Source organism: Galeopterus variegatus, unplaced genomic scaffold, assembly GCF_000696425.1.
Source record: "Galeopterus variegatus unplaced genomic scaffold, G_variegatus-3.0.2 Scaffold4892, whole genome shotgun sequence".
NCBI classification, from domain to species: domain Eukaryota; kingdom Metazoa; phylum Chordata; class Mammalia; order Dermoptera; family Cynocephalidae; genus Galeopterus; species Galeopterus variegatus.
The window spans coordinates 80435-105161 of NW_007731003.1; the positions used below are offsets into that span (position 1 = coordinate 80435).

At 48.3% G+C, this 24727-nt stretch overlaps 1 protein-coding gene across 1 annotated transcript in view; it reads right to left on the reverse strand.

Annotated features, from left to right (window-relative positions):
- Positions 1 to 4489: 4489 nt before the first annotated feature.
- Positions 4490 to 24727, reverse strand: part of CCND2 (cyclin D2) — a 31178-nt gene continuing 10940 nt past the window's right edge. The window contains exons 4-5 of the mRNA XM_008588546.1: positions 19450 to 19598; positions 4490 to 9879 (exon numbers count right to left, since the gene is read on the reverse strand). Of these exons, the coding sequence (XP_008586768.1) occupies positions 9727 to 9879; positions 19450 to 19598 (302 nt within the window). The 3' untranslated portion in view covers positions 4490 to 9726. The remainder of the gene's footprint in view (positions 9880 to 19449; positions 19599 to 24727) is intronic.

The following is a 24727-nucleotide window of genomic DNA, read 5'->3' on the forward strand; positions in this document are numbered from 1 at the left end:
CCCGGTCTACATAACCCCCACACACCCCGGTCCCCGCTCGCAGGAAGCGCGAGGTACGGGGGCAACACTGAGGGTTGCGATCCGTTGCCGGACACGGAAAAAAGACAAAAAAAAAAAAAGACTATCTCCTGATGATTTCAACAAGTGATGTCACCAGCCAATCCATCCCATCTGGCTAACAGTCTCATTCTTTCAGCTAAATTCTCGGTAAGCAAGAGACATCTGGGTTGCAGTCCCAGCTACAAAATGAGGCATCACGTTCAGCAGAGGGTTGCAAGGATTATCTAGAAGCTTGCGAAAAGCTCTTTTAAAACTACAAAACACACTTAGCTGCTAATTATCCAAAAGTCTTCCTCATTTCAGTGCCGTAAGTTGGCAGTAACTAAAAGAGTGGTACCTGTCTGTAAAATTAACTTTTAAAAAGACTGAATCAAGTGCCACCCTGACACTCTGCTTCAGCCTGTGATGACAGCTAACATTTAGCAAGTGCTGACTGTGTGTCGGACACTAAACGTTAGAGTGCTCAAGTGCAGTAACTCACTTCATTCTGACAACAATCCTACAGGAAGACACTGTTCTTATTTAATCCCATTTCACAGATGAAGAAACTGAGTCACTGAGTTTGCTGTGAGCTACTGGGTGGCTAAGGAACATGCCCAAGGTTACAAAGGTGGTGGATGGACTGGTGGGATTTCAGAGCAGCAGGCCACTAGAGCACATGTGTTCTAAGTAGCAGCTGTCCTGTGACTTACTGTCTGTCTCTGCCATCAGCCATTGAGATCAGGAGTGCGAGGATCTTATCCCTGGAAAAGCTGGTACTGAAGAAATATTTGTTGAATGAGGTGCTCCTGTAACAGAATGCCTGCACAGGAGCAGCCCCAATCTGTTGAATAAATGTGCAGTGCCCAGGAGCAGAGTGAAAAGGGGATGAAGAGTTGTGATTCTGAACAGACGGGTTGACTAAAACATAGCCACAGGGATTTGCACCTTTTCAGCAGCTCTAGAAATCTTATGGGTTTGTCTTCTCCATGAGAACTAAAAATGACTCCAAACACAAACAAAAACAGAAAAACTGATCTTTATCCCCAACCCCAATGTATTTTGGCTTATCTGCCCACCTCAGTTTGGGGCTGAGCACTGGGGTCACAAAGGAATTTCAAAAATCTGGCCCAGCCCAGGGTTATCTGATACCAAAAATCCAAGAAGATAAAGGAGATGGCAAAGTCTAAGGAGGAGCAGAGGTCTGTTTTTATCTGGGGAAGAGAGGTCATGGCAGGAAAGGAAAGGGAGTGTTCCCGGCCTGCTTTGTTGTCAAAGAAGGTTCAGAGAGGATTAGCCACCTGGGGCTCACAGGGGTCCTGCTTCATGGCCAGAGTCGTAAGAACAGCCAGGGATGAGGCTGCAGAGTTGCTAACCCAGAGAAGCGGGTTCAGTGGGCCGCTGGGGGGTGGAGAGAGTAGAAAAAGACTCGGCGGCTATAGCCCTCGCTGCCTGGCTGGCCTGTGGCTGCCAGGACTTAGATTTCCCAAGAGTCGTTAAAACCCTGACTTTTACCTGAAAGCTCTCATCTTACACTGGCAAGAAGGGCCAAGACCATTTCAATCACTGTGAGAGTCAAGCTAATTATGTCTGCAGGCTGGATTTGGTCTGCCATCTCTGGATTAGAGGCTGAGAAGAACGGGGAAAGGTGATGAATCAGCAGCAGCCACCCCAGATGGAGCCAGAATGTGGCAGGAGCGGCAGAACCAGGTGAGGGAGCCGCGCGCCGGTGGCAGGGAGGTGGGCCTCGGTTCGGCAGAGCTGTCCACACCTGGCTGGCTCGATGCTCCTTCTAAGTTGGTTCCTATCTGTGGCATTGGTACCACCTAGTGGACTCCACAGGGAGAGCCATATGTGTCAACGTCCTTGTCGACGCCTGCAGAGGTAGCAACTGTCATTTAGCAGAGCAGTGGGGGACGAGGGCAGCCAGTGAAGGCCAGAGCAAAGCAAACCATCACAGCAGAATCAAAGCTGGATTTTGGATAAGCACACACTCAGAATTTCAGTGGCGTAGTGAGACAGTCAGAAGGAAATCAGCTGAGCTTTGTTGTGCTGGTTTCCCGGCCACTGGTTCCACTGTGTCTGAGGCCAGCAGATGCGACATGCCCCTCCACCGTGGGGAAGGCCCCCAGAGCCCAGACAGTGAAAGCCACCAGTCATCTTCTTGAAACTTCCAGCCTTATTTCTTTAAGCCTCATGAGCACTTAGGTCAGGTGGAAATCCCAAATCAGTGTTTGTGGCTGAGTTTGTCCTGTTTCATGAGGGTGACTCTGTGTTTCTAGTGTTTAAGGTCCAGTATATTGAGCATGCTCTTCAAGCTGCCTGTGTGAACATTTTCCCTTCATTTTAAAAATCACCTCCCAGCCCTGTTTTTGGAAAAGGTTAAATTATGTTTCTACTTTTTCCAAACTATGTTGGCCCACATGGACATCTTAATAAAAGTGTTTTTCTAAAACTCATTTGCTTGAAGAAACTTCTGTCTCCCCAGAAAGGGACCACCTGCACTTCAGCATCAATTTAGCCCACATTCCTTTGCATTCGCTGATATACCTCCCTGCAGATTCACAGGCCTGGGTATTTGGTGCCCGCTGCTTTTCGTCCAAGGCCCAGTGCAGGCCCTGCACAAAGGCGCTGGCTGTGGCAACTCACTCACCTGGGCCCTCTGAGCCCGCACGCCCAGTCAACAGCATTTTCGCTGCTGTTACTGATAGATCAGGGGAGAAACATTCTGGTGTAACATTCCGCTTTTGAGTCCATGCTTCAGAACAGTATGTTGAGAGTATAAGCACTAAGCCACCTGGAGAGTTTTATATTGGTGATAGATACCCCTATGTACTGAATAAAAGTTCCATATCTTTGGAAAGTCATCAAGTACTCACTAGAGCAGACACAAAAGATCTGGGATGTCCAGGTCTTCACTGCATCTCTAACTTCTTTCCTTTCAGGAGGGGCATTTTTGCTCCAAGTCTGAGGTGTTCCAGTTGTAAGACACTCTGGAGGAACGTGTACAGGGCCAGTACGATCTGTCGCTAGCCAGCTGTGTGGAATGTAACCCTTGCTTCGTCGGCTCCCTTCCTGCCCCAAGACACCCACTGCTCTGAGTGGGAGGAATCCAGGTGTGAAGTTGTAGTGTTCCTACCAGACACCGCACTGAGGCTGCAGGGTGAACAGACCGGGAGGGGAGTGACGGGGCCCCGCGGTACAAAAGGTCACGTGGAAGAGAATTTCAAGGACAGCTAAGAGTGGCAACCAGAGGCCCTAGAAACCCCAAAAGGCCGACCAGCTTCACTAGACAGAAACCCAAGAAAAGTTACCCGTTTTCTCCAAGAGTGGGGGATGGGGACAAAGGGGAATTTCGAGAGTCCTTGTTAGGTTAAAAGTCATTTTAAGGGCCGGCCCGGTGGCGCACTGCTACAGTGCACCGCTTGGGAAGCGCGGTGGCGCTCCCGCCCGAGGGTTCGGATCCCACATACAGACCGGTTCCCGCTCACTGGCTGAGCGAGGTGCAGGTGCAACACCGAGGGTTGCGATCCCATTGCCGGTCCCGGTCCGGTACGGGGGCGACACTGAGGGTTGCGATCCGTTGCCGGACACGGAAAAAGACAAAAAAAAAAAAGTCATTTTAAGTGCAGTTACAAGAGGTCAGCAGAGAATATCTTAACCTGGACTCCTCCTGTGACCAGTTTTCCTCTTCTTGCTTGTAATGCAGGTCAGAATTAAACCGGAAAACAGCCTTCAATGACTTTGAAAGAAAGAGGGAACTATAGAAAATGAATTTTTATAGTAACTTCAAAATGGCTATTAGGCCCTTGCCTTCTGCACACCCGTCACTCCTGGGAAAGAAGCTGGTTTGAGGAGCTAAGGACCAACAGCAGCTGGGACCAGGCCCTGGCCATTTCTTTCACTGTTAAGGTGACTATCCCATCCCTCTCTCAGGCTCTGCCTCACCAGCCTCCACGAACAGCAGTTTGGCCCCGGCTTCACGTGAGGGATGCAGAGAAGATCAGGGATCAGATGGAAGCCACTAAGACCAGCAGACAGGAGCCATGAAAGCTGCAGGGGTATGGTTCCCCAGAGCCTTCTGAGTCTGGGGATGGCACTGCAGGCTTCTGGCACCTCCTAAGCCAGAAGATGCTCACTCACAGCCAAGAGTGAGTAGGTGGCAACAATCAGGGGCTACCCTCTGAGGCCCGGGCACAGTATAGTGATTTATGAAGGTGGGCTGAGGCTTCTAGTTTATAATATGGTTGCCTCGGGGCCCCAAGAGGAAAAAAACATGTCAACAATTACTTGTATTGTAATAACAGAAAAGCACATGTAGATTACCTTGCAGGATAGAATTTGTATTTAATGTCACTACCAATTGCTGCCAACAGAGTTCTGGCATGAGATAAGCGTATTCAATCATGAGGATTGCTGGTCTATAAATAAGTCACAAATGGCCAGAGAATTTAGGTCAAGGTGAGTTTATTGTCGAAATAACATAAACTAATTGCATCCAAAACCATTTTCAAATCCATCTTTAAACTAGTCAGAAGAACTGGTTATTATTTTTTAAAATCACTTAACACTGAACAGATAATACCTATATCATGTCGCCATCATAATCAATACAACATTTTTTTCCATACTTCCTAAAAGCCTTTTCGTTTACACTGATCATGCTGCTTTAGCACTTTCTAGCATCCCGACCAAATAAACACCCACACCTCTTATAGAGTACATTGTGAGAGAATAACATTGACTTGATATGGCATCACACTCATTTTAAAGCAAAAAAATAAAATAAAAGAATAAAAAAATGCCAAGACAAGAAACTATAACTGAGAAAGAGAAAGAGAGAGAGAGAGATCTGAGGTACATGGTACAAGGGTAACAAACATAATGGAAAAAATCCAATGGCCCGGTGGGGATGTAAGAGTTGACCAGCAGTTAAAAACTAAAACCAATTAAAAATAAAATAGAAAATTTTTCCCAAGACAGGCACCTGTCAAAATACATTGGATACTGTAAATGGCTACAGTCAGTAAGGCACTTTTTTTTTTCCCCAAAGTAGGCTGCAGGCAAAGGAATGAAGGCTGCATACAGAGTGTGTGTGTACATTTGCTGATGGCTTTTGAACCTGAGCCAAGAAAAGGATCTGATAGCCCAGCCAAGTATAAAAGCAGAGATACACAAATGTAGAATAGTTCTAGCTGAAATGACTACTGTGGGTTGTTCAGAATCCAGAATCATTAGAAGCCATGTGGTATGAGGAAAAAGCATCCTCTTGAATCTTCCTGCCCTATTTTGTACGGACGACATACATGAGCAGCTCTTGAAAACTGCGCTGAGTCCACACCAATGTAAGCTTGCACTCATTCTATAGCTACAGAGGAGTTGTGGCTTAAGGGGACTTTACTGTCTCAGCACTAATTTCCCTTTTAAAGCTATTCTCAAGGTTGGACTGTCTCAAAGATAAACAAAGAGGAATCCTTTTGGCTTAGAAGCCAACTGGCTTGCTCAGACTTCCTCCCCATTCCTACCTCCAATTCCCACACTGCCAATATTATCTTTTGGAACTAGAAAATCAATATTTACATGACATAAGGTGCAAGTCTATTTCTTCACCCAGCCCTGTCCCCTGTGGCGCATGGAGAGAAAATTCCCCTGCCCTCTTTGAGAAAGTCATCTGATCCCGCCTCATCTTCTTAACCTGTCTGTCCTAGAGCTCCCAGGGCACACAGAGTCTGGAGAGGCCCTAATGGTGCTACAGCGCAGAAAAGCTACAACTCCCTCTGAGGAGTCGCCCATCTGCTAGCAGAGGGATGCAGTGTGATGCAGTCAGGGTGTTCCCCTCTGGCCTTGCCATTATAGCCCCTGCTGGAGGCCATGTGTGCCCCTGACCTGGCTGATAAGGGGCAGAACAGAGCCTCCAGTATGGAACACGTAACGTGGCTGTGAGACACGGTGTGCTCTTCAGTGGGGTCCTGAAGCACTTCCAAATAAAGCCTCCTGTGAGAGCAGCCCCTTCTCTATGGAGCTCGCCTCTGAGCACACGTGAGATGCGCTGCGGCAGGAACTGCCCCCTGGCTTCCTCCTGCAGGCTTCATGGCTGCTAGGAACCCGCATGGAATTTAATTATGCTTAGCATATATTTTTGGCATACTAGGATTTCCTCCCCCTAGGATTTAGCCAAAACAGGGGAAGGATCAAAATTTGGCAGGCTGGGGGAACAAAGTAGCCCCCACTGATGGAGAAAAAACAAAGATGAGAAAGTAAAGAGATAGATAACAAGGTAAAAAAAAAAAAGATCAGAATAGATTTTGGAACCCCTTTAGTGGGAAGTGAGAAAGAGAAAAAACATAAAAAAGCAAGTTCAAATACACAGGGAGAAGAGAATCCCTCTGGGACAGAAACTCCTACCAAGGAGACCAAGATCCAAGGAGAGCACATCAGTCACCTTAACAAACCCAGGATTCCTTCTTTCGTGTAAGCAGGGAGCAGACAGAAAAGCCAGAAACCCCAGCACCTCCCCATACCCAGCCCCACAGCTACCATCACGCAAGGCCCCCAGAATGGGAAAGAGGGTTACAGGTAAAGTGTGGGGTTGCACACTGTAGGTAGAGTGGTAGGCCTGTTCCTCCCCTCGGTTCTCAGGTTCTTTCATTTGCTGCTGCTGTTTAATCTCAAGGTGTGGTCACTGTTAAATGAATTTGCACCTCGTGTTCTCTTTAGGCTCCAAGACTACCAGAACTCTAGGGATCATGCCCTCCCATTCTGTGGGGCTCCTTGGGGCCAAGAGGGTGCTGTGCAAAGTGGGCTCTTGATAAAACACTGGATAACTTACTGGCTGCTCAACTTTCCTCTCCAAAACTTCAGAATTCACCACCTACTGCCCCACCAGAAATTCCCTAGAACCTTAGGGTCATGCGAACTCACAAAGTCCTGAACTACACATACTTCATGAGAGACTGACACCAGGAATTTCACCTCTTTAGAGAAGCAGCCTCTTCACCTTCCTTCGACTACCATCCCATACTCATCTGACCTATTTTCCTTATCATGCCAATTCAACGTGATTTAAAACCTGAAAACTGTTTAGTACTGCTTAGCAGATGACCTCGTGTTGCAGAGTGCTTGCCTGCCGCAGCCTGAGACAAAGCGGGGAGGAGGAGGCACCACTGGCACTGCATGCTGCAGACTCCTCACCCCCAGATTCAGACCTAGGAAAACTTGGGAGATGATCCTAAACTGGGGGTGTCCATACCAGGGAAGGGGAAAGATACAGGGGAAACTTTCCAGATGAAAGGGCCCTAAGCAGATGAAAGCCCTGCTTTTGAGACAGCTGGAAGATGAGGATCTCCAAACAATCTGCTGGAATTCTTTTTAGTCTGTTTCCCGATACCTGGTACCTAAGTGCAAATTATGACTTCCTAGACCTCTGCACAAATGTTTGTGTTCAATGTCTACCTTGTGGGGGAGGGAGGATCTCTGGGTTCAATGTATTTTTTCCATCATGATGAGGATACCGGAGTCAAAATGGAAGCCTGGTGGCCTTCATGACTGAGAAGGTCTCTGGGTCTGAGACCCTGGGGACAAATCCACCCTACCTTGCACCTGAGAGGTGCCCACCTGCCTTCTCTAGTCCTCACCCAAATGGGCTCCCAAGCAGAAAATGATGTGAGGTATTATGAAAACAAAACTGTGAATCATTGCCTTTTGTAGTTATTGATTTTGTCCAGTAAACCTGAGGTAAAGAATACTCTGTCTTTGAAGAATGTGATCAGAGGAAAAAAAAAAAAAAACCAAAAAGAAAAAACAAGAAACCAACCATGAATATGCTACCAGAAGAAAATAAACTATGGAAGGGCTTTTCCAGTACAAAGAACTCGTATCTCAACCATCTACTTCAGGACTTGGAATTTAAGCAGTAAAATAATATATTATAAAAATGTTTATAAAATAGCAGCACACTCTGTGAAACATTACAGCTAGGTACTGTTAATGTGAATAAGGATGAATGATCTTAGCTTCTTAGCAGCGCAAAAAAAAAATAATAATAATAAAAAACTGAACAAAATAAAATGAAAAATAAGAGACCCTTAGATTTTTCTCCATCTTCAACCCTCATACTATGAAACAAGGCAGAATTTGTGTATAAAATAATTCTTCAAAGTAGCCCTGTTCTGATTTTTCTTTTTTACTTAAAAAAAAGTTGAACATTTTAACAAATAGCTTCATCACCTGTCAATTACGATTGTGCAAAAAAAAAAAAAAACTTGTTGCTCGGACCTGTTTGCTAACTGAACGCCTCTAAGAAATGGAGAGGGAAAAAAATTCAAGTACGCTGAATACAACGTTGCAATAAAATTAACAAAAGACGAAAAAGGGAACAAAATGCCACACCTGCTGTTCAGCTGTCCTCGCACCAGCAATAACTTTTCTTCCCATGTCCAAGGAGAAGTATATAGATGGGAATTAAGATCCTTCTGTGACATCAAAATACTAACAGCTCTTTGTTTTTAGGCTTTTCTGAGGAATGTTGTGATGAGAGTCCCAGTGGAAGGGGTGTCACTTGAGTCCTGGTAGGGACACCAGAACTGTGTACCAGGGAATGCCGGACACCAGAAATGAAGAGTAACGCAGTCCGGGGCAGGAAGGAAAGGGGCAAAAGAGAAGAGGGGAGGAGTATTCAGCATGATTTGCATAAACCATCCCATCTATCCCTCGGGAACAATTTTTCAAAGTGCTTTTCGAATGGAATGGTTTATAACAATGCTAAACTGTGGACCAGACATGCCAATCAGCACCAAAAATTAGTTTTTCCTAATAAGGGATGCCAAGGTCACATTACCCTCTTTAAAAAAGTAAGAGAAAAGATTCCATCCCAGGTCCCATCTGCCTCCATCTCATGCGAGTTTTGGTTATGGCCCCTAGCTAAGTCTCCCCCCATTAGATAACAACATGGTGGTGTTTGCAATGAACCACATTTGGAAGAAGAAGCAGGATGTCACAGAATGTGAAACCTAGGAGCCAATCACCTGTGTCCGACTGGCAAAATAAAACATCCTTTTCAGGTAGCAGCTACTGTAGACAGTGGAAGTCCATAAGGTAGAGATCCAACAATGCTCCTGCCTTAGTAGCAGGTGGTTGGGAGCAAAGGGCTTCTCCATCCAAAATGGTTCAATCATGTCGAGAGATTGTTTGGTACACCTTCCCCATTGTGTCCCTCCTTATTTCTAATTCCTTCTTGAGTTCATTGCTTTGCAATCTAATCATGCCAAGGATGACATATACAGTTCCTTGAAATCATACTAAAAGGGGTGTATGTGCTAGTTCATAACATGAAAAAAAAGTCTCCTCTAATTTGTTCCCATATTGCAGGCATACATATTCTCTAGCTACTCTGCAGGTTTTCCTGTAAGCATTTTACTATTACTTTTACATAATCCAACAATAACTGTTCGCATATACAAGGGATTCCCTTATGTTGCACTTCCAATAGGCACCAAATGCTTTTAATTATTCCGTTTTTATAGGATCTTTTTCTCTCACTTCTAAAGATCATTAAATATGATCTAGGTGGGGGCAGATTTTTTTTTCTTTTTTAAGCTTCACCCTAAAACACAAAGAACAAAACATAACCAGAGAGAAGGAGAGGACAGATGACAAACGCGCCTCTCTTGCTGGGCCCGACCGGTGTCCTCACAGGTCAATATCCCGCACATCTGTAGGGGTGCTGCTGGCTTGGTCCAGTTCATCCTCCGACTTGGACCCATCGCGCTGGTCCTGACGGTACTGTTGCAGGCTGTTGAGCAGCACCGCCTCGATCTGCTCCTGGCAGGCTTTGAGGCAATCCTAGAAGAAGAACAGTCCAGACCAGAGCTGTTAACAAGATAAACAGGGCTTAGAGCATAAAGAAAACATACACGATTCAACTCGTGTAATTCCGTGCTAGTTTTCCAGAGGAAATGCACGTGAAGTGAAGAAGACGAAAAAGGGAATGCCTATTCTTCAAGTGCCATGTGACTTCACTGCTCCAAAGGGCTCCATAGGGCTCCATGGACTGGCGCACCTGCATCGCCCGGGGGCTTGTGAGAAATGCAGAAACTCAGTCAACCCCAAACCAAACTAATCAGGACGAAAAAGGGAATGCCTATTCTTCAAGTGCCATGTGACTTCACTGCTCCAAAGGGCTCCATGGACTGGCGCACCTGCATCGCCCGGGGGCTTGTGAGAAATGCAGAAACTCAGTCAACCCCAAACCAACCTAATCAGAACCTGCATTCAGCAGGAGCACAGGTGACTCATATTCTGAGACGCATGGGCCTAGATGGTGGTGCACTCACGGCCGTGCATTGCCTGGTAATCAAGGGGCCAACTAGATAGATGCTTTCTGCCCAGGGAAGTTGGGAGATGGCAGACACAAAGGCAGATACCAGAATTAGCAAACTTAGCACCCGAGGAATAGATAAGAAGGAAGATGATGGATCTGTACCAACCTTCACATAAACTGTGGAAGTGCTTAAAAACAAACAAAAATCCCTGATTTTTTGTTGTTTACCACTCTTTTAACTCATAAAAATACAGTACAGAATGTTTACAAAATTCTGCACATGAGCTGTCTAATTTGGGAATAAGCAAGAATTTACAGCATAGCTCTGATATTAGTCTATATTTGGTAGTGGAAATTTGGAGTGTTTGCCCCAGGCAGAAGCTTCTATTAGCTGGTGACATTCAGTGTAACAGCAAGCTATGGCCATCATGAGGAGGGACTGTGGGTGTGAGCTGAGGAACCTTCTCTTAGCCTCTCTCCTCTGCAAGGCTGCCTTTCTGCACTCTCCTAAGCAGCAAATACATATGGAAAATATGTTCAAGTGAATCTCCTTGTGTTTGTCAACAGATGAATATACACTTTCCTTCTCTTTGTTTCACTGTGCATTTTTCACTACCTGGAGGTTACAATTTTGCCAAGAACAAACGCATTATTCTTATTTTCCAAAGTTCTAAAGTAAAGTTGGCATTAACTGCTAAGGAACAAAGTTTCCATAACCCCAAATTTTCTTTTCCTATCTCTCAGCTACTCCACATTTCAAACTACAGCTTTGGATGAAAATTAAGATTAGGAACAATGGCAGACCTAAGTCTAAGGGCTGAAATGAAGTATCACCCAAAATGCATGAATAATGAAAGAGGAAGGGTGGTATGTGTTGCCCACCCAGCATACTTGCAGGCAGCAGCTAAGTTATTTAACTTCTCTGATCTCAGTTTCCCCATCTGTAAAATAAGGATAATGAAACGATCAAAGGGTCAAGAGCAACTGAGATAATATGTATGAAGTGCTAAGTGGCAGCTCAATAAATGATAGTTGTTTATTATGTATAGCAATAAATCAGTCCCGGAATCTGAAAGAATTCTTTGAAATGAGGTACAGATTAGCATTTACTCCAGATTGGTGCAGGGTCCACTATGTGTCTGGCATGGGGGACAGACGTGAGCCAGAAGCAGAGGTGTCCCTGCCACCCTGATCAAAGCTGAGGAAGAGTCAGGCACTGACAACTAGGGACCTCTGATCATCTCTCAAACTTTTCTGTGCCATCTCCCATCTGCTACCCTGTCTGACCCCTTTCACTAGTGATTAGAAATCTCAGGGTCTTGCCCACCTCCCTGTTCGGTCCCTTCTCTGTCCCTCCTCCAAGGCCAATTCCGCAGTGCTGTGCTCACAGGTCACTACTTCCTAGGTGGTAAAGGCTGAAAGTATAACATTTCTACGGACCCTTGCATTTCAGCAGAAGATATCTGAAAATCTTAAAGCTTTAGAATCTAAACAAATTAATCTTAAATACAGAGTTGAAGCTAATGTGGGGCAGATAATGTATAAGGCAAAAGATAACTACAGTCAAAACCACTGTGGAATGTTCCTTAGGAAGGTCTGACATCAGAGGTGGGTGGCGAGTCTCACTGTCAAGAGGTCGCTCTTTCCCCACCTGAGCGCCAGATGAAGGAGCCGGCCTGTTCTCCGGGGCTATGCCGCAGGGGAATGCCTCTCTTCAAATGCTGGAATCATCCTGGGCTGATGAGATGCTCACCCCTCGAGATACAAGCAGGAGCTGAGACCCAGGAACAGCAGCATCACAGACCACAGCTCACCCCTGGGCAGACTCAGTGAGTGGAAGTCTGAGCCTTAGAATTTAAATTATGACTCGTTTCCTCTTTCTCTCTCTCTTTTCTTTTTTCTGGCAGAAGATAATCAGCTGAATGCAGGAAGTTTATGTGTGATGCTCCTCTACACTAGAGGTACTTTAGGAGCTGCTGAAGGGTATGTTCAAATTTTTTTTTCTAGGAGGCAGGAGGAATGAATCAGAACACCTTCATACCACAGAGGTTGTAACTATATATACTTACTTTCAACGTACACTCATCCATGGAAGACAAAGCTTACCCAAAGCAGAAAGCCTGAAAGCTGTTGTTATCTAAATCTTCTTTGGAGATGGCAGGAGTCTCAGCTGATTGAGGGACCGTGTGTGCGTGCGTGTGTGTATGTGTAGTATGGGGAGACAACAGCTCTGAACCATGAAATTAGAAAAGACGTGCCCGTGAGGTGTAAGCAATGAGGGAATCTCTAAAGAGGACTGCGCATGGCCCAGCCACGTGGTGACTACCTTCCGATGTGCTCACTCCCCAGTGAGAAACCGGGTGTCCACTGGCCAATCCGTCTTACTGTCCCTCCTCAGGGGCTCTATATTGGCTCCATGGTGAGGTAATGTGGGTTAGCGCATAATATGACCAGTTTAGGACTCCACAGCCGTCAGTGCATTAACCACAGCAGCATCCCTGAGATAGACGGGCTCCAAATGGGGAGCCCAGGCTCCAGAAAGCTAAAGCACTTGGTTTCAGGCAGTGAGGAGACTTCCATTTTGGGTCATCAACGTTCCTACTTATCCTGGTATTCAGCCTTCCCTTCCAGTAGCCTGAGACCTTAAAGGAACAGTTCTGAGAAGATCCTACAGGGAGGACTGGGACATTTGGCAGTCCCTTCTACTGGACTTTCAGAGCTGGGGGACTCAAGATTACACGTGCTTGAAGAGTCGCATTGACTTAAATTCCTGCCAGAATGTGTGCATGGGCTGTTGTGAACAAAATGGAGGAAGATTTCCTAGATTTCATGCAAAATACCTCTCTCCTTTCTTAAGTCCCATTTTAATTTCAATGCACATCACTACTGACCATGGCCAGCTTTTGATCCCTGACCCTCTTACTTGAGGAGAAAAAGGGTGAATCAAGCAGTTTTTGCAGGAACACAGGACACAGAATCCTACTCCCTGCTCGCTTCTAGATCCAGCTCAGGACACAGCAGGCCACGCACCCTCTCTGGGGTCTCTGCCTAACCCTCCTTCAGGTTCCAGTTCTCACGACCTGGCAGTCTTCAGCTCGACTGTCAACTGCTGAATCCTTCGTTCTCAGCTCAGCAAGATGAGGCGGGCAAGAGCCTGTCTCGTTTAAACCCTGTCAAACATTCCACTCTCTGATGGTGGAGACAGAGAAATCAGCATCCCCCTCCCTGAGACAGAGCTCGCCCCCTGCACATTGATATCCTCATTTAGCATTGCAGGAAGCCTCCTTGGACTCCTCAAGACCATGTGAATTTTCTGTGAGCAGGTGGAGAGTAAAGGAAGAGGAGAATGTGTCCTGGCGCTGTTACGTGCAACCGGACCTACCAACCCCACATAGCCCCAATCCTGCCTGAGGCAGGAGGCAGGAGAATGCATGGGACTGGGCTGTGGGAGGCGGTGGCCTGGAGGGAGGAAGGGCCCTGCCTCAAATCCAGCCAGGCTGCTTGTGCTAGGAGGTCAAGCTGAGAGAAGAGTGGAGTTAGGAGTATTTCCAAAGGGGCAGGATTGTATGGCAACACACATGGATAGTTAGAGAACTGTAGAACTTGAAGGTCTGAAGGGCCTTTGGAGATCAAACGGCCAAACGCCCTCATTTTCCAGCTAGGGCAAGGCGAAGTGACTCGACCCCCAGTGACATCTAGTTAAAAGCGGAACCTGGCTTTAAAAAGAGCAAGGCTCCTTTTTAGAACTCTTTTTCCCTACACACCTGTCCTTCCAGGCTCTATGTGAAGACATACAGGCCAGAGAATCTCCAAGAAAGGGAGAGAGCCCAAGCAGCCAGAAAAGAAGATGCACCTCCTGCGAAAAGCTGCTACGTGCACATGGGGTGCCGTGGCTCTAGGACCTCAGCTTTTCTGCAGCCTCCAAAAGCACCAGCCTTTATGCTCAGATGCCTCAAATTAAGCTGATTAAAAGGCGAGCCATAATGCTCGTCTGTCAGCCTGGACAGGTGGCACTCTACAGCATTGGGGGTCGGGCAGTCCTCCAGCTTCTACGATGACAGGCCCCCTCCCTTGGCCTTCCCCCGCCCGCCGGCCTCGGGCCTGACAGCAGCGCTTGTGATCTCCAGCTCCTTACAAGGGCCGCTGACTTCCTCCGCTTGCTGGCTCGAGCTCCCAGCCCTGCACCCTCCTCTGCCTCCATGAATGAGCTGACGGAACTCCTACCACTAGCCCCAGTGTAACTGCATCACTCCATTGTCACCACACACGCACTGCACTCAACAGGGGGACAAAGGGCTGAATGAGCCCCAGACCCGCGGCCAACTCAGGCAGAGACAACTTAGGAAACTATCTCATTCTTCCTTTCTTCACAGGCTGTTTGGCTTATTTCCTTGCATACCAAATGAGGCCCACAGAAAAAATGAGGCAGGAGAAGGAGGCATCGCCCCCACTGCCACCCTTTCCTTGCAGCAACTCTTCACAGGGATCCTGACCGCAGGCCCTGCAAAGTCCACAAAAGACAGACTCAATAAGAGCTGCCTTTAGGAGAAGGTGTGCTGGGACCTGCTGGTGCTCCCAGCCAAGCAGGAGAAAGACACAGTGCTGGGGGCCCCTGAAGAGCACGCAGGCAGGGCTGAGACCGCCTCCGCTGCACGGCTGACGGGCTTTCACAGCTCAGCGACAATCAGGATCATAAAATGCCAGGATGACACGAAAGAAGGGATATCCAGGAATCTTCTGTGGACAGTAATTAAGAATGTGACAAAGAGTTCTGATGACATTCTTTGACCTGATGACAAGAGGCTCTATCTGTTCCGTTAAATATCTTCTAATAACTTCACAACACCTCCAGGGCCAGGGAACCTCAATTCCACTTTTTAGTTAGTGAATTAGTGAAACTGTGTCATGTGACAACTGAGACAAAGTCAGGTAAAACTCAGAGGACCCTAACATGTAATTAATGTTAAAATATTTTTTTCCAGCTTTCTGAGAGCTTTCTGAGTCCCCAACGAAGTGGGAACCCAGTTGGAACCCGTCTGCCCCCCTTGTCCTTCCGTCCTTCCTTCCTCCTTCCCACCCTCTCCTGAGCACCGCTCCCCAGTGACTCCGCCAGGGCCTCTGGATAAAGAACTGAGGAAAAGTTGGGTCTTACTCAAGGGGTTCTATAGACAAGTAAAGAGTGACATAAACGCTGGCATGAACATGAGCGGAGTGCCGAGGGGACAGAAGAGGGACCTCGATTCTGCCTAAGGAAACAGGGCAAGTTCAGCAGCGGACCCAGGACAGCCCGTCCCTCCTCTCGCACTTTGCCCGTGGCCACAGAAGCCCTGGTGTAAGTCCCCCCGAAGGCCAGAACCGCCTCTCTGGCTGGGGTCTGTTTTTAGCAACTCTTATGATTGGAAGGAAATAGCCCTTAGAATACACCACCCTCTGAGACTTTTATTCCCTGTAAAACCGTCAGGCTCCTCACTCAGCGTTCTCTTTGGAATGAAGCGTGTTCCGGTTTATTTTGGCAACCAGATGAAGCGACAGAGACCGACTTTCTCAGAGCCACATGGGTCCCTCCCATCAAAGCTATCTGCTGCTGGCTACTGAGCCAGAGAAACTTGTCTGGCTGTGTCTCGAAGGAATCAAGGGGACCCTCTTCCAACAGTCTGATCACTGACAGTCCACGACCGATCACTCAAAGCGATGGAGAGCGCTGCATCGTAAGTAACAGGGTGCACGGGGCTAGTGTAGAGCTTCAGGCATTCCAGAGTGAACCACAGCTCTTCCTGATTCCTCTCGGTCAGTGCACTAGGCCAGGGGCAAAATGTGTCCTGTGTGTGTGCACGACTTCTCCAAGGGACAGCACGGCACAAACCTACAGGCATTTCATAGTGTGGCCCAAGGCTGTTTTACATATACACACATACATACATGTATATATATATGTGTGCATCAGCATATGTGTGTATGTGTGTGTGTGTGTACGTGTACTTTATTGTGGTAAAATAACATAAGATTTTAACCATTTTCAAACGTACAGTGGCATTAAGTACATTCTCTTTGTTGTGTAACCACAGAACTCTCCATCTCCAGAACTTTTTCATCATCCCAAACTGCAACTCCACACTCACTCAACACTACCTTCCCATTCTCCCGCCCCCCTGGCCCTGGTAATCTCTGTTCTATCTATGAATTTGACTACTCTAGGTACCTCATAAGGGAATCAGACAGTATTCGTCTTTCTGTGTCTGGCTTATTTCACTCAGCATAATGTTTTCAAGGTTCACCCATGTCATAGCATGCATCAGAACCTCATTCCTTTTTAAGGATGCATTCAATATTCCATTGCACACACATGCCACATTTTGTTTCTCCACTCCAAGGACATTTTCAGTCACCAAGTTTACTCTACTGGGCAGCCTGCATTTTACATTAGACCTCACGAGCTTCTTCCTTTGAAATGATTTCTTACTGCATTTATACTTCATAACTATGATCTTAACTTGCTAGAGTTTCACATGCTTTACTCTTGATTCTCTGGACAATCACTAAGGTCCCTGAAGGTGAACCTCATCTTGTGTCTTCCATGCACCACCCACCCCAACTCCTAGCATGGTGCCTGGGGACATGCCTTGCTCACCTCTGTCCATCGTAACACAGCAGTCTGCAGCCACCAGGCCTTCAGGAAACACTTCCATCAACAACTGGCGGATTCTCTGGACAATCACTAAGGTCCCTGAAGGTGAACCTCATCTTGTGTCTTCCATGCACCCCCCACCCCAACTCCTAGCATGGTGCCTGGGGACATGCCTTGCTCACCTCTGTCCATCGTAACACAGCAGTCTGCAGCCGCCAGGCCTTCAGGAAACACTTCCATCAACAACTGGCCAGAGTGCTTGAAACACTACTTCTTGACTCATGAAATGGTAAACAGAGCTCAGGAAGCAAAACTCACCTCCCTCCAAATGCTAATGTGTTGTAAATCCTAGTCCTTTTGTTCTCCTCCACTCTGAGCTTCAGCTCTTCAGAGAACACAAGCTGAGGGTGGGAGGAGGTTAAGCACTGGGGAAGATGCACACACCCCAATAGCCCAGCCCCCTTGAACCTTCCACAAAAAGCACCCCTCGGGAGACAGCTAACAAGCCTCTGGGGTACCAGAGATATGCTTGGAGCTTACTGAGGTCTCAAATTTTTATGTGAAAAAGTGGTTTAAGTTTTACTAAATTCATGTTTGGTTTTTAATATTAAAATGTGTAACTGAGGACACACTGGTGAGAATGAGGCATGGATGTGCCTCCCCAGTTAAGAGACAGAGTGCAGACCCGCCACAGAAGTGCGGTACCAACCGAACAGCTGGCATTGCTGACCCTCAGCCAGTTTTGTATCCGCTTAACCCAGTCCGACAGCCCACTTGAATGGACTGGCTACGTAGTATCTGAAAGGGCAAATGGTTTCTCTAGTGTGGGATGACACACTGGTTCAGTCTTGAAAAGAAAGGCACAGTCCAAGAGCCTCAGTGGCAACCAGGAGTGACTTCTGTCCATTTGAAACCAGGAAGGGGGGACAAAAAGATGTGGGAAAAGGCTGGAGACTAGTGGGTGGTCGGCCAATCGGAGCAGGTCTATAAATATCTGGAAGAGGTTACAACGCCTAGGGTCAGACTCCTGTCACTGACATTTTTGTCTCCAGGGGTCAAGGAAGGGCTTGGTTTAAACTGGCCGGGAATCGCATTTGTAAGGCAGCCTTAACAGAAGATGTTCAGAAAAGGAAGTGAACCATTTCTATAAATGTTAAGTTCTGTCAATGGTGTTTCTCTGGAGAACTAGAAAAGCATGCTGCACTACAGGGGCCTTTCGATGTGTATTTTGGAGCCCTTGTTTAAAAAGCGTATGTTTTGGAGCCAGCGTCTTAAAAGCATGTCTAAGAACTGTTTCAGATGAGGACTCTGGGGCTGTCCCGTCAGACCCTTCACCATCTCCTGGTGCCCTTTCTTTGAGCACGTAACATATGCAAAGGGGAGATGCAGAGGGTGGCTGAGAAGGTGGGCACGCTGCAGCCTTCAGCCCACTGAGGCTTAACTTTATGCCCCACACCCCTCACGGAGGCATCAGCCACAGGCCTGTAGATCTCATGATCCCTTAACTTGATAAATTCCCACATACGGCATTCTGAGCCCCCAGAACATCCAGAGAATGTCATCATGAAGTCCCCTGCATTCTTGAGCCTCTCGATGGTGATGCTCGCGAGCTCTAGATCTAACACCCCTTTCATGAGCTGCCTTTAAACCAAAGGCCTTTTTCAAACAAAAAGGTCCCAGGAGCTGTAGCAAGGGCGTAGTGTAAAGTTTCCAGGCTGCAGTCAGGGCTTGCAGGTTCTAGTCCCAGCTCTGCCACTATTAGCCCTCTGTGCTGCCCATGGAAAATGCTGGAACTGCCTCTCTGACCTCACAGAACCATCCTGGCTCGGACCTTCCAGGACTGCAATATCCTGCCAGTTGAATTCAGGGCCTCACTTGATCCTGGTCTATCTCAAAACCTTTCTTCTAAGGAGCTTCAAGTCCTGGCAACCAGAAGTAACAGCCTCTCCACGGGAACCACAGAAAGGAAAAACCTATAGCTGATAATAGTTTCTTGAATTTGTATGGCATTTTATCTTTTAAAAGTGCTTTTTAACCCGCGACAACACTGAATTTCATTGAACACAAGGGAAGCGTGAGAGATGGGAGGGGCTGAGAGGTCCCCTGGGGCTGGAGGCTCTGGCTGTCCCTTCTCTTCTCTCTGTGCCTCACGGGCGAGTGTGTGACAGACAGGGATGCACCACACTGCAAAGCGGAGGCAGCCTCACACGGTGCACGTACATGGAAATGAAGCAGCAGTGCATGCTCCTTGTGTCTGCTCGCTGAGTTCTTCTCTGTGTTTCATGACACACAGGCTTGCAAAGCCTTGCGTGGAGGCTTCACCTGCTGAATTTCATGCTACCTTGTATGTTGAACTTAGACAACAGAAACCAGGATAATACCTCTGACACATCATAATGAGACCAATTTTCTCTCCCTGAGCTGAGAAGAGACATCTGTCCTAACCAAGAAGGTGGCGGCCACCTACCACATCGGTGTTGGTGATCTTGGCCAGCAGCTCGGTCAGGGCATCGCAGGTGAGTGAGCTCACTTCCTCATCATGCTGGAGCCCGCAGATGGCCGCGCCCACGCTTCCAGTTGCTATCATTGATGGCGGGTACATGGCGAACTTAAAGTCTGCAAAGAACGAGACGCAGAAGGTCAGGGCACAGAAACAATTTGGATCCCGAGCCGGCAGATGCTCAGCAATAGGATGGCAGCAGGTCAGCTGCACAAGTCACCCCCCATCCTACAGTCACGTTCTCTCTTGAGTTACTCCTTCACAAGAAGCCCATTATTTATTAGCCTTTACTGTGGCTGTTCCAGATTTAAAACAAGAAGACCGAGGCAGGGAAGGAAGAGAATTTTGTCTGAGTGCACGTAATGAATTCACAGAGGACTCAAGGTCCCCACCCCCCTAAGTCACACATCACGTAAGCGGCTAGCATGTGCAGGATACTACTCTTGGCTCTGCTGGGGGTGGTGGCAAGCTAAGTGAGACAGCGTCTCCTCTCAAACGGAAGAGAATTTTGTCTGAGTGCACGTAATGAATTCACAGAGGACTCAAGGTCCCCACCCCCTAAGTCACACATCACGTAAGCGGCTAGCATGTGCAGGATACTACTCTTGGCTCTGCTGGGGGTGGTGACAAGCTAAGTGAGACAGTGGGAACAGAGCAGAGGAGGCCTGAGACCTGTGCAGACAAGACATTCACGTGCCATCCAGCTGGGATACACCACGGCGTGAGAGCAGGTGGGGCAATCAGGCACAATCTCAGGCAGAACAATCATCCAGATGGGATCTTGCCATATTCTCTGGACAGTCATTGAAAACTTACATGGCCCAAAACAAAACAAGATTTTGTAAAAAAAGAAATGAAGTGAGAAGTAGCAACAACGTAGGAGATGGGGGAGTGGGGGTGAGTTTCACAGAAGTCCCAGCTTCCAGCCCAATATCAGGGATCCACAGAAGAGCAGGACAAAGGACAGGACTTTAATCAAGCACAGGCATTAATCATTGCATCCTAACTGCATGGATCACTTGGTTTAGATTTTACGGCTCTTGAGCCTGGAGTCCACACTCTCTTGCTAGAAAAAAAGAGGAGTTTACTACACAGAAGTGCAAAATGAGGTATATTTGAGGGGCTCAAAACATCTCCACTTCTATTTCTCCAAGAGCAAAGGCAGATGATGTTCTTACGCACGAGGGGGCTCAGCCTAGGAGACCAAACCCCTCATCTTCCTGTGAGCTCTCCCCTAAAGGTGTTGGGTGTCCACGATCCAGTGACTGCTTGGTCCATCCAGGGGACCACGAGGGGGCTCAGCCTAGGAGACCAAACCCCTCATCTTCCTGTGAGCTCTCCCCTAAAGGGGTTGGGTGTCTACGATCCAGTGACTGCTCGGTCCACCCAGGGGAGAGAAAGACACCCACACCATCCTCCTGTCACTGCTGCTCACAACCGTCTGCCAACACAGACACCGCCCTACCCGATGCGTCACTGAACGCACACATCAGGCACAGAAGGTGCACACGGCACCTGGTGAGGGGGAGCAACCTGGGACCACTGAAAGCATAAGCCGCCCTTCCGCTGCTTGTGTTGATAGGCTAAAGAGGTTCCATCTCATCACTCACCCTGTGACAGTCCTGGAGCACGGCAAATCCTCCACACTATACCACCTCTAGTTTTAGCATTACTCCAGGGAGCTGACTGTACGTAGAAACGGAAGGCGCACGTGGGGGCAGGAGGCAGAGCGCACAGGGAAACACGAGTCATACTTTAAACTACAGCAAAAATAGGAGGTTGAACCTACAAAGCACCAGTTCACCCTAGTATATCACCTTCTTCCTATCCAACGCTCTATTACAAAATCATTTCCTAAGGAAGCACATTTTGGTAGCATCTTAGAAACACCGTGGATCACTGAGCCATGCACGACCCTTCCCTCCCATCTCGGCTGAATCCCATGAACACAGGGGGCCTGGCTGGCTGGCTGGCTCCTTGGCTCTCTCCCCATCGCCCATTCCCCATTTCCACCTCTTGAGCGTGTTGCACCCGAAACCTGCTGTCCTCTGCCTTCTCTATCCCCACGGAGGGTGTGGCAAAGCCAGCCTCCCCGCCTCCCCCTCTGCTGTAGGTCTCTTCCACGAGGGTCACAGGAGAGTGCTTCTCTGCCCAATAACCTCGTTAGCTCCGCCCTGTGACATTCATAACACAAATGAGGCAGCCAGCTCATGGCCCTGGGCCCACAAAGGCCCTGGGTGGGAGCATCTGGCAAGAAAGGGGCAGGACAGCATCCCTGGCCCTCTCTTCCCTCTGCCACAGGCCTCAGACCAGGGCCACACCTCACAGAGGCCTCTCACAGAGCCATCCCACTGCTCGCACAACCAACTCTGACTTGTAGCATCTGAATTCACTCCTGGAAGCCAGCGGGCGGGCTGTCCCGGGGTGGAACAGGTGCGAGAATTGCACACGGGGCTCCACCTCCCTTTTTGTTTGACTAATGCTGAGGGGAGTCCACTTGGGGACTCTGTCCCCTGTCCCACAGAACTGGAGCACGCTGTGTGCAGGGATGGCTGCCTCTCAGCAGCTCAGAGTGGCGCTGACGGGGCAGAGTCCTCCCACAGCACGACAAGATGATCGGCTGGAGGCCAAGCCAGCGCATCACTCCTCTGCTGCCACCACCATGGAACACTGGCCTCTTCCTCTAGAGCCCCCAGCACATCCCGCTCTCCCGTTAGTCAAACACCAGCAGCAACAGCACTCAAGCTAGCGCAGACTGTGTGACCCTGGGCAAGTCACCCTGTCCTCTAAGCCCCTGCATGCCCGTTTGCCTGGTAAGGGATTGGTTTAGATCAGGGTTTTTCAAACCTCCAGTTGCAACTCGCCAGTGGGTCATGAACTTCATTGTGGGTGACCAGCACTTTTCATTATTGTTTAACTGAATAGAATAGGATACAAAGTATCGGGAAGTACTTGCATGTAGTTAAGAGCAATTATTATTGGGGGAGATTTTTGTATTGGTTTGGTGTATGAGTTGTATTATAAAATGTATTTCTTCCTTCAGGGTTTAGGTTAATGGGTTTAAAGACAGTAGGCAGGATGGTCTCCCAGCAGCCTTCCAGCTCTAATGTGCTCTTACAGGAGAATCTGGAACGGGAACGAATCTCAAGGCAAAGAACCAGAGAGACCATGGATGCAGCATGGCTCCTCCAGCCAGCAGTCACAAGCCATCCCCTGCACCGGGCAGCCCCAGGTCCCCTCCAAACAGAGCAGAGACACAAACACAAAAACGAAACATCGTTTCATTTCCCCACTAGCTTCCCCCACTGAGCTAGCTCTGGTTAGCGAACCCCACGCTCACCCACGGAAAACTCCACCCCACCTATTCGGCCATTCCTGGGAGCCTTAAACTTTGGCCATATACCAGGAGGGAGAAACATTCAGGATATCCACTGGGGAGAAGGGGCAGAAAAACACACTGTATGCACACGCTATCATGAGGATAACGACCTTCCATACACACGTAAGTATAAATACATACACGCATGCAGGTGGATGAACGAGAGGGAAGCACAGAAAATGAAAACTGTCCATTAGGTGGGGGAAACAGGAACACGTTTGTAAAATTTTCTTTTAATATTATCTTAACAAATAAAAACCAGGAAAAGTCTCTCAGAAATCTTAGTCAAAACTTCCAACAAGCTGTATTTTGGTGTGGAAGGCGCACTCAGGGGTGGCACTCAGGGGCGAGGGTCGACCCTCTTCCCTGTCGCCACCAGGAAAGGTGCGATGTTTACGACTTCCTGAGACCCCTCCTTTCCCCACAGCAGAGCGAGAGGCAATTAACTGATCACTGACCCGTTCTAACAGGTCATTATAACATGCTCCTCCCTGTGCCAGGCAGCATGAATCCCCCCGAAAATGTAAAATACTGTTCATGCTCCAGACACCAGTCTTCTTAAGGCTGGGGACTGATTCATCAGGCAGTAACACAACAGAACACGGTGTATAGTACATGGGCAACTGCTCAAAGAAGGGAGACACTCAAGTGGAGAGGAGCACTGGAGATCATGCTCCAGACACCAGTCTTCTTAAGGCTGGGGACTGATTCATCAGGCAGTAACACAACACAACACGGTGTATAGTACATGGGCAACTGCTCAAAGGGAGACACTCAAGTGGAGAGGAGCACTGGAGGTACTTCCTAGGAGGGCTAGGAGGAGATGGGACGATTTGGACAGTAGAGCCAGTTTCAAGGGGTTTAAGGTGGAGTACATTGTGGTTGGGTGGCCTCCACTCCTGTCCACAACCCCAGCAGGGACAGGAGGGTCTTCCTCCAGCCCGTTGCATCTGGGGATCTGAACAGAGCAGGAACAGCCACACACCTTCACAGGGGACAGAGGCTGCACCAGTTCCCAGGGCTCTGGCTCACCTCCAGCCATGGCAGATCTCTAGAGCAATGTAGCTCACCGGTTCAGATTGTCAGTTCTGGAGTCAGACAAATCCCTGCCCCGCCACCTACCAGCTGTGTGAAGAGGAGTAAGTTACCTGACCTCTATGACCTGCAAATAGGGATAACAATTACACCCACCTGATAGTGTTCTGAGGATTAAGTGAAATGACCCATGTGAAAGCACAGTACCTGGTTCATGACAAACAACAAGAGTCAGCCACCGTCATCATTGCGACTATCACCTCCACTGTCCTCACTGCAGGAACTTCCTGTGGGATGGTGATGGGCGCTCTGACTGCTGCAGATTCTACCCAACGTCTGGACGGTGAGGAGAACGCAGCCCAGCGTCCCTCGGGTGCAGGCAGGTGCAGAGCCACCAAGCATGCTGGGGCCAGGAAGAATGAGGGTTCTGTGCTGCCTGGAGAATCCTTCACTATCCAGCTGTGTGTGTGTGTGTGTGTGTGTGTGTGTGTGTGTGTCACAGAAATGACCTCATCGAGTCCCCAAAGCCTCCTGCTGCTTTGTCAGAGTGGGAGAAACAGACCCCACAGGAGAATGGGAAGAGCCCTATGAGTACTCGATGAATGAAAGAAGTTGGCAACTACACCCCAGCACACCCCACATCATTCAGATGTGGCTCACAGCCAAGGAACGATGCCCACATACTAGAAGCATGCGACATTACCTCCTGCCTCCTGGTGGGTGGAGGAGGCAAGGGACACACCTTAGGGGAGTTCCAGCTCTGCAGACAAGCACAAGGTGGCTCTGGTGTCATCTGCACACTTATGCTGGTGGTAACAGCAGTAAGGTATT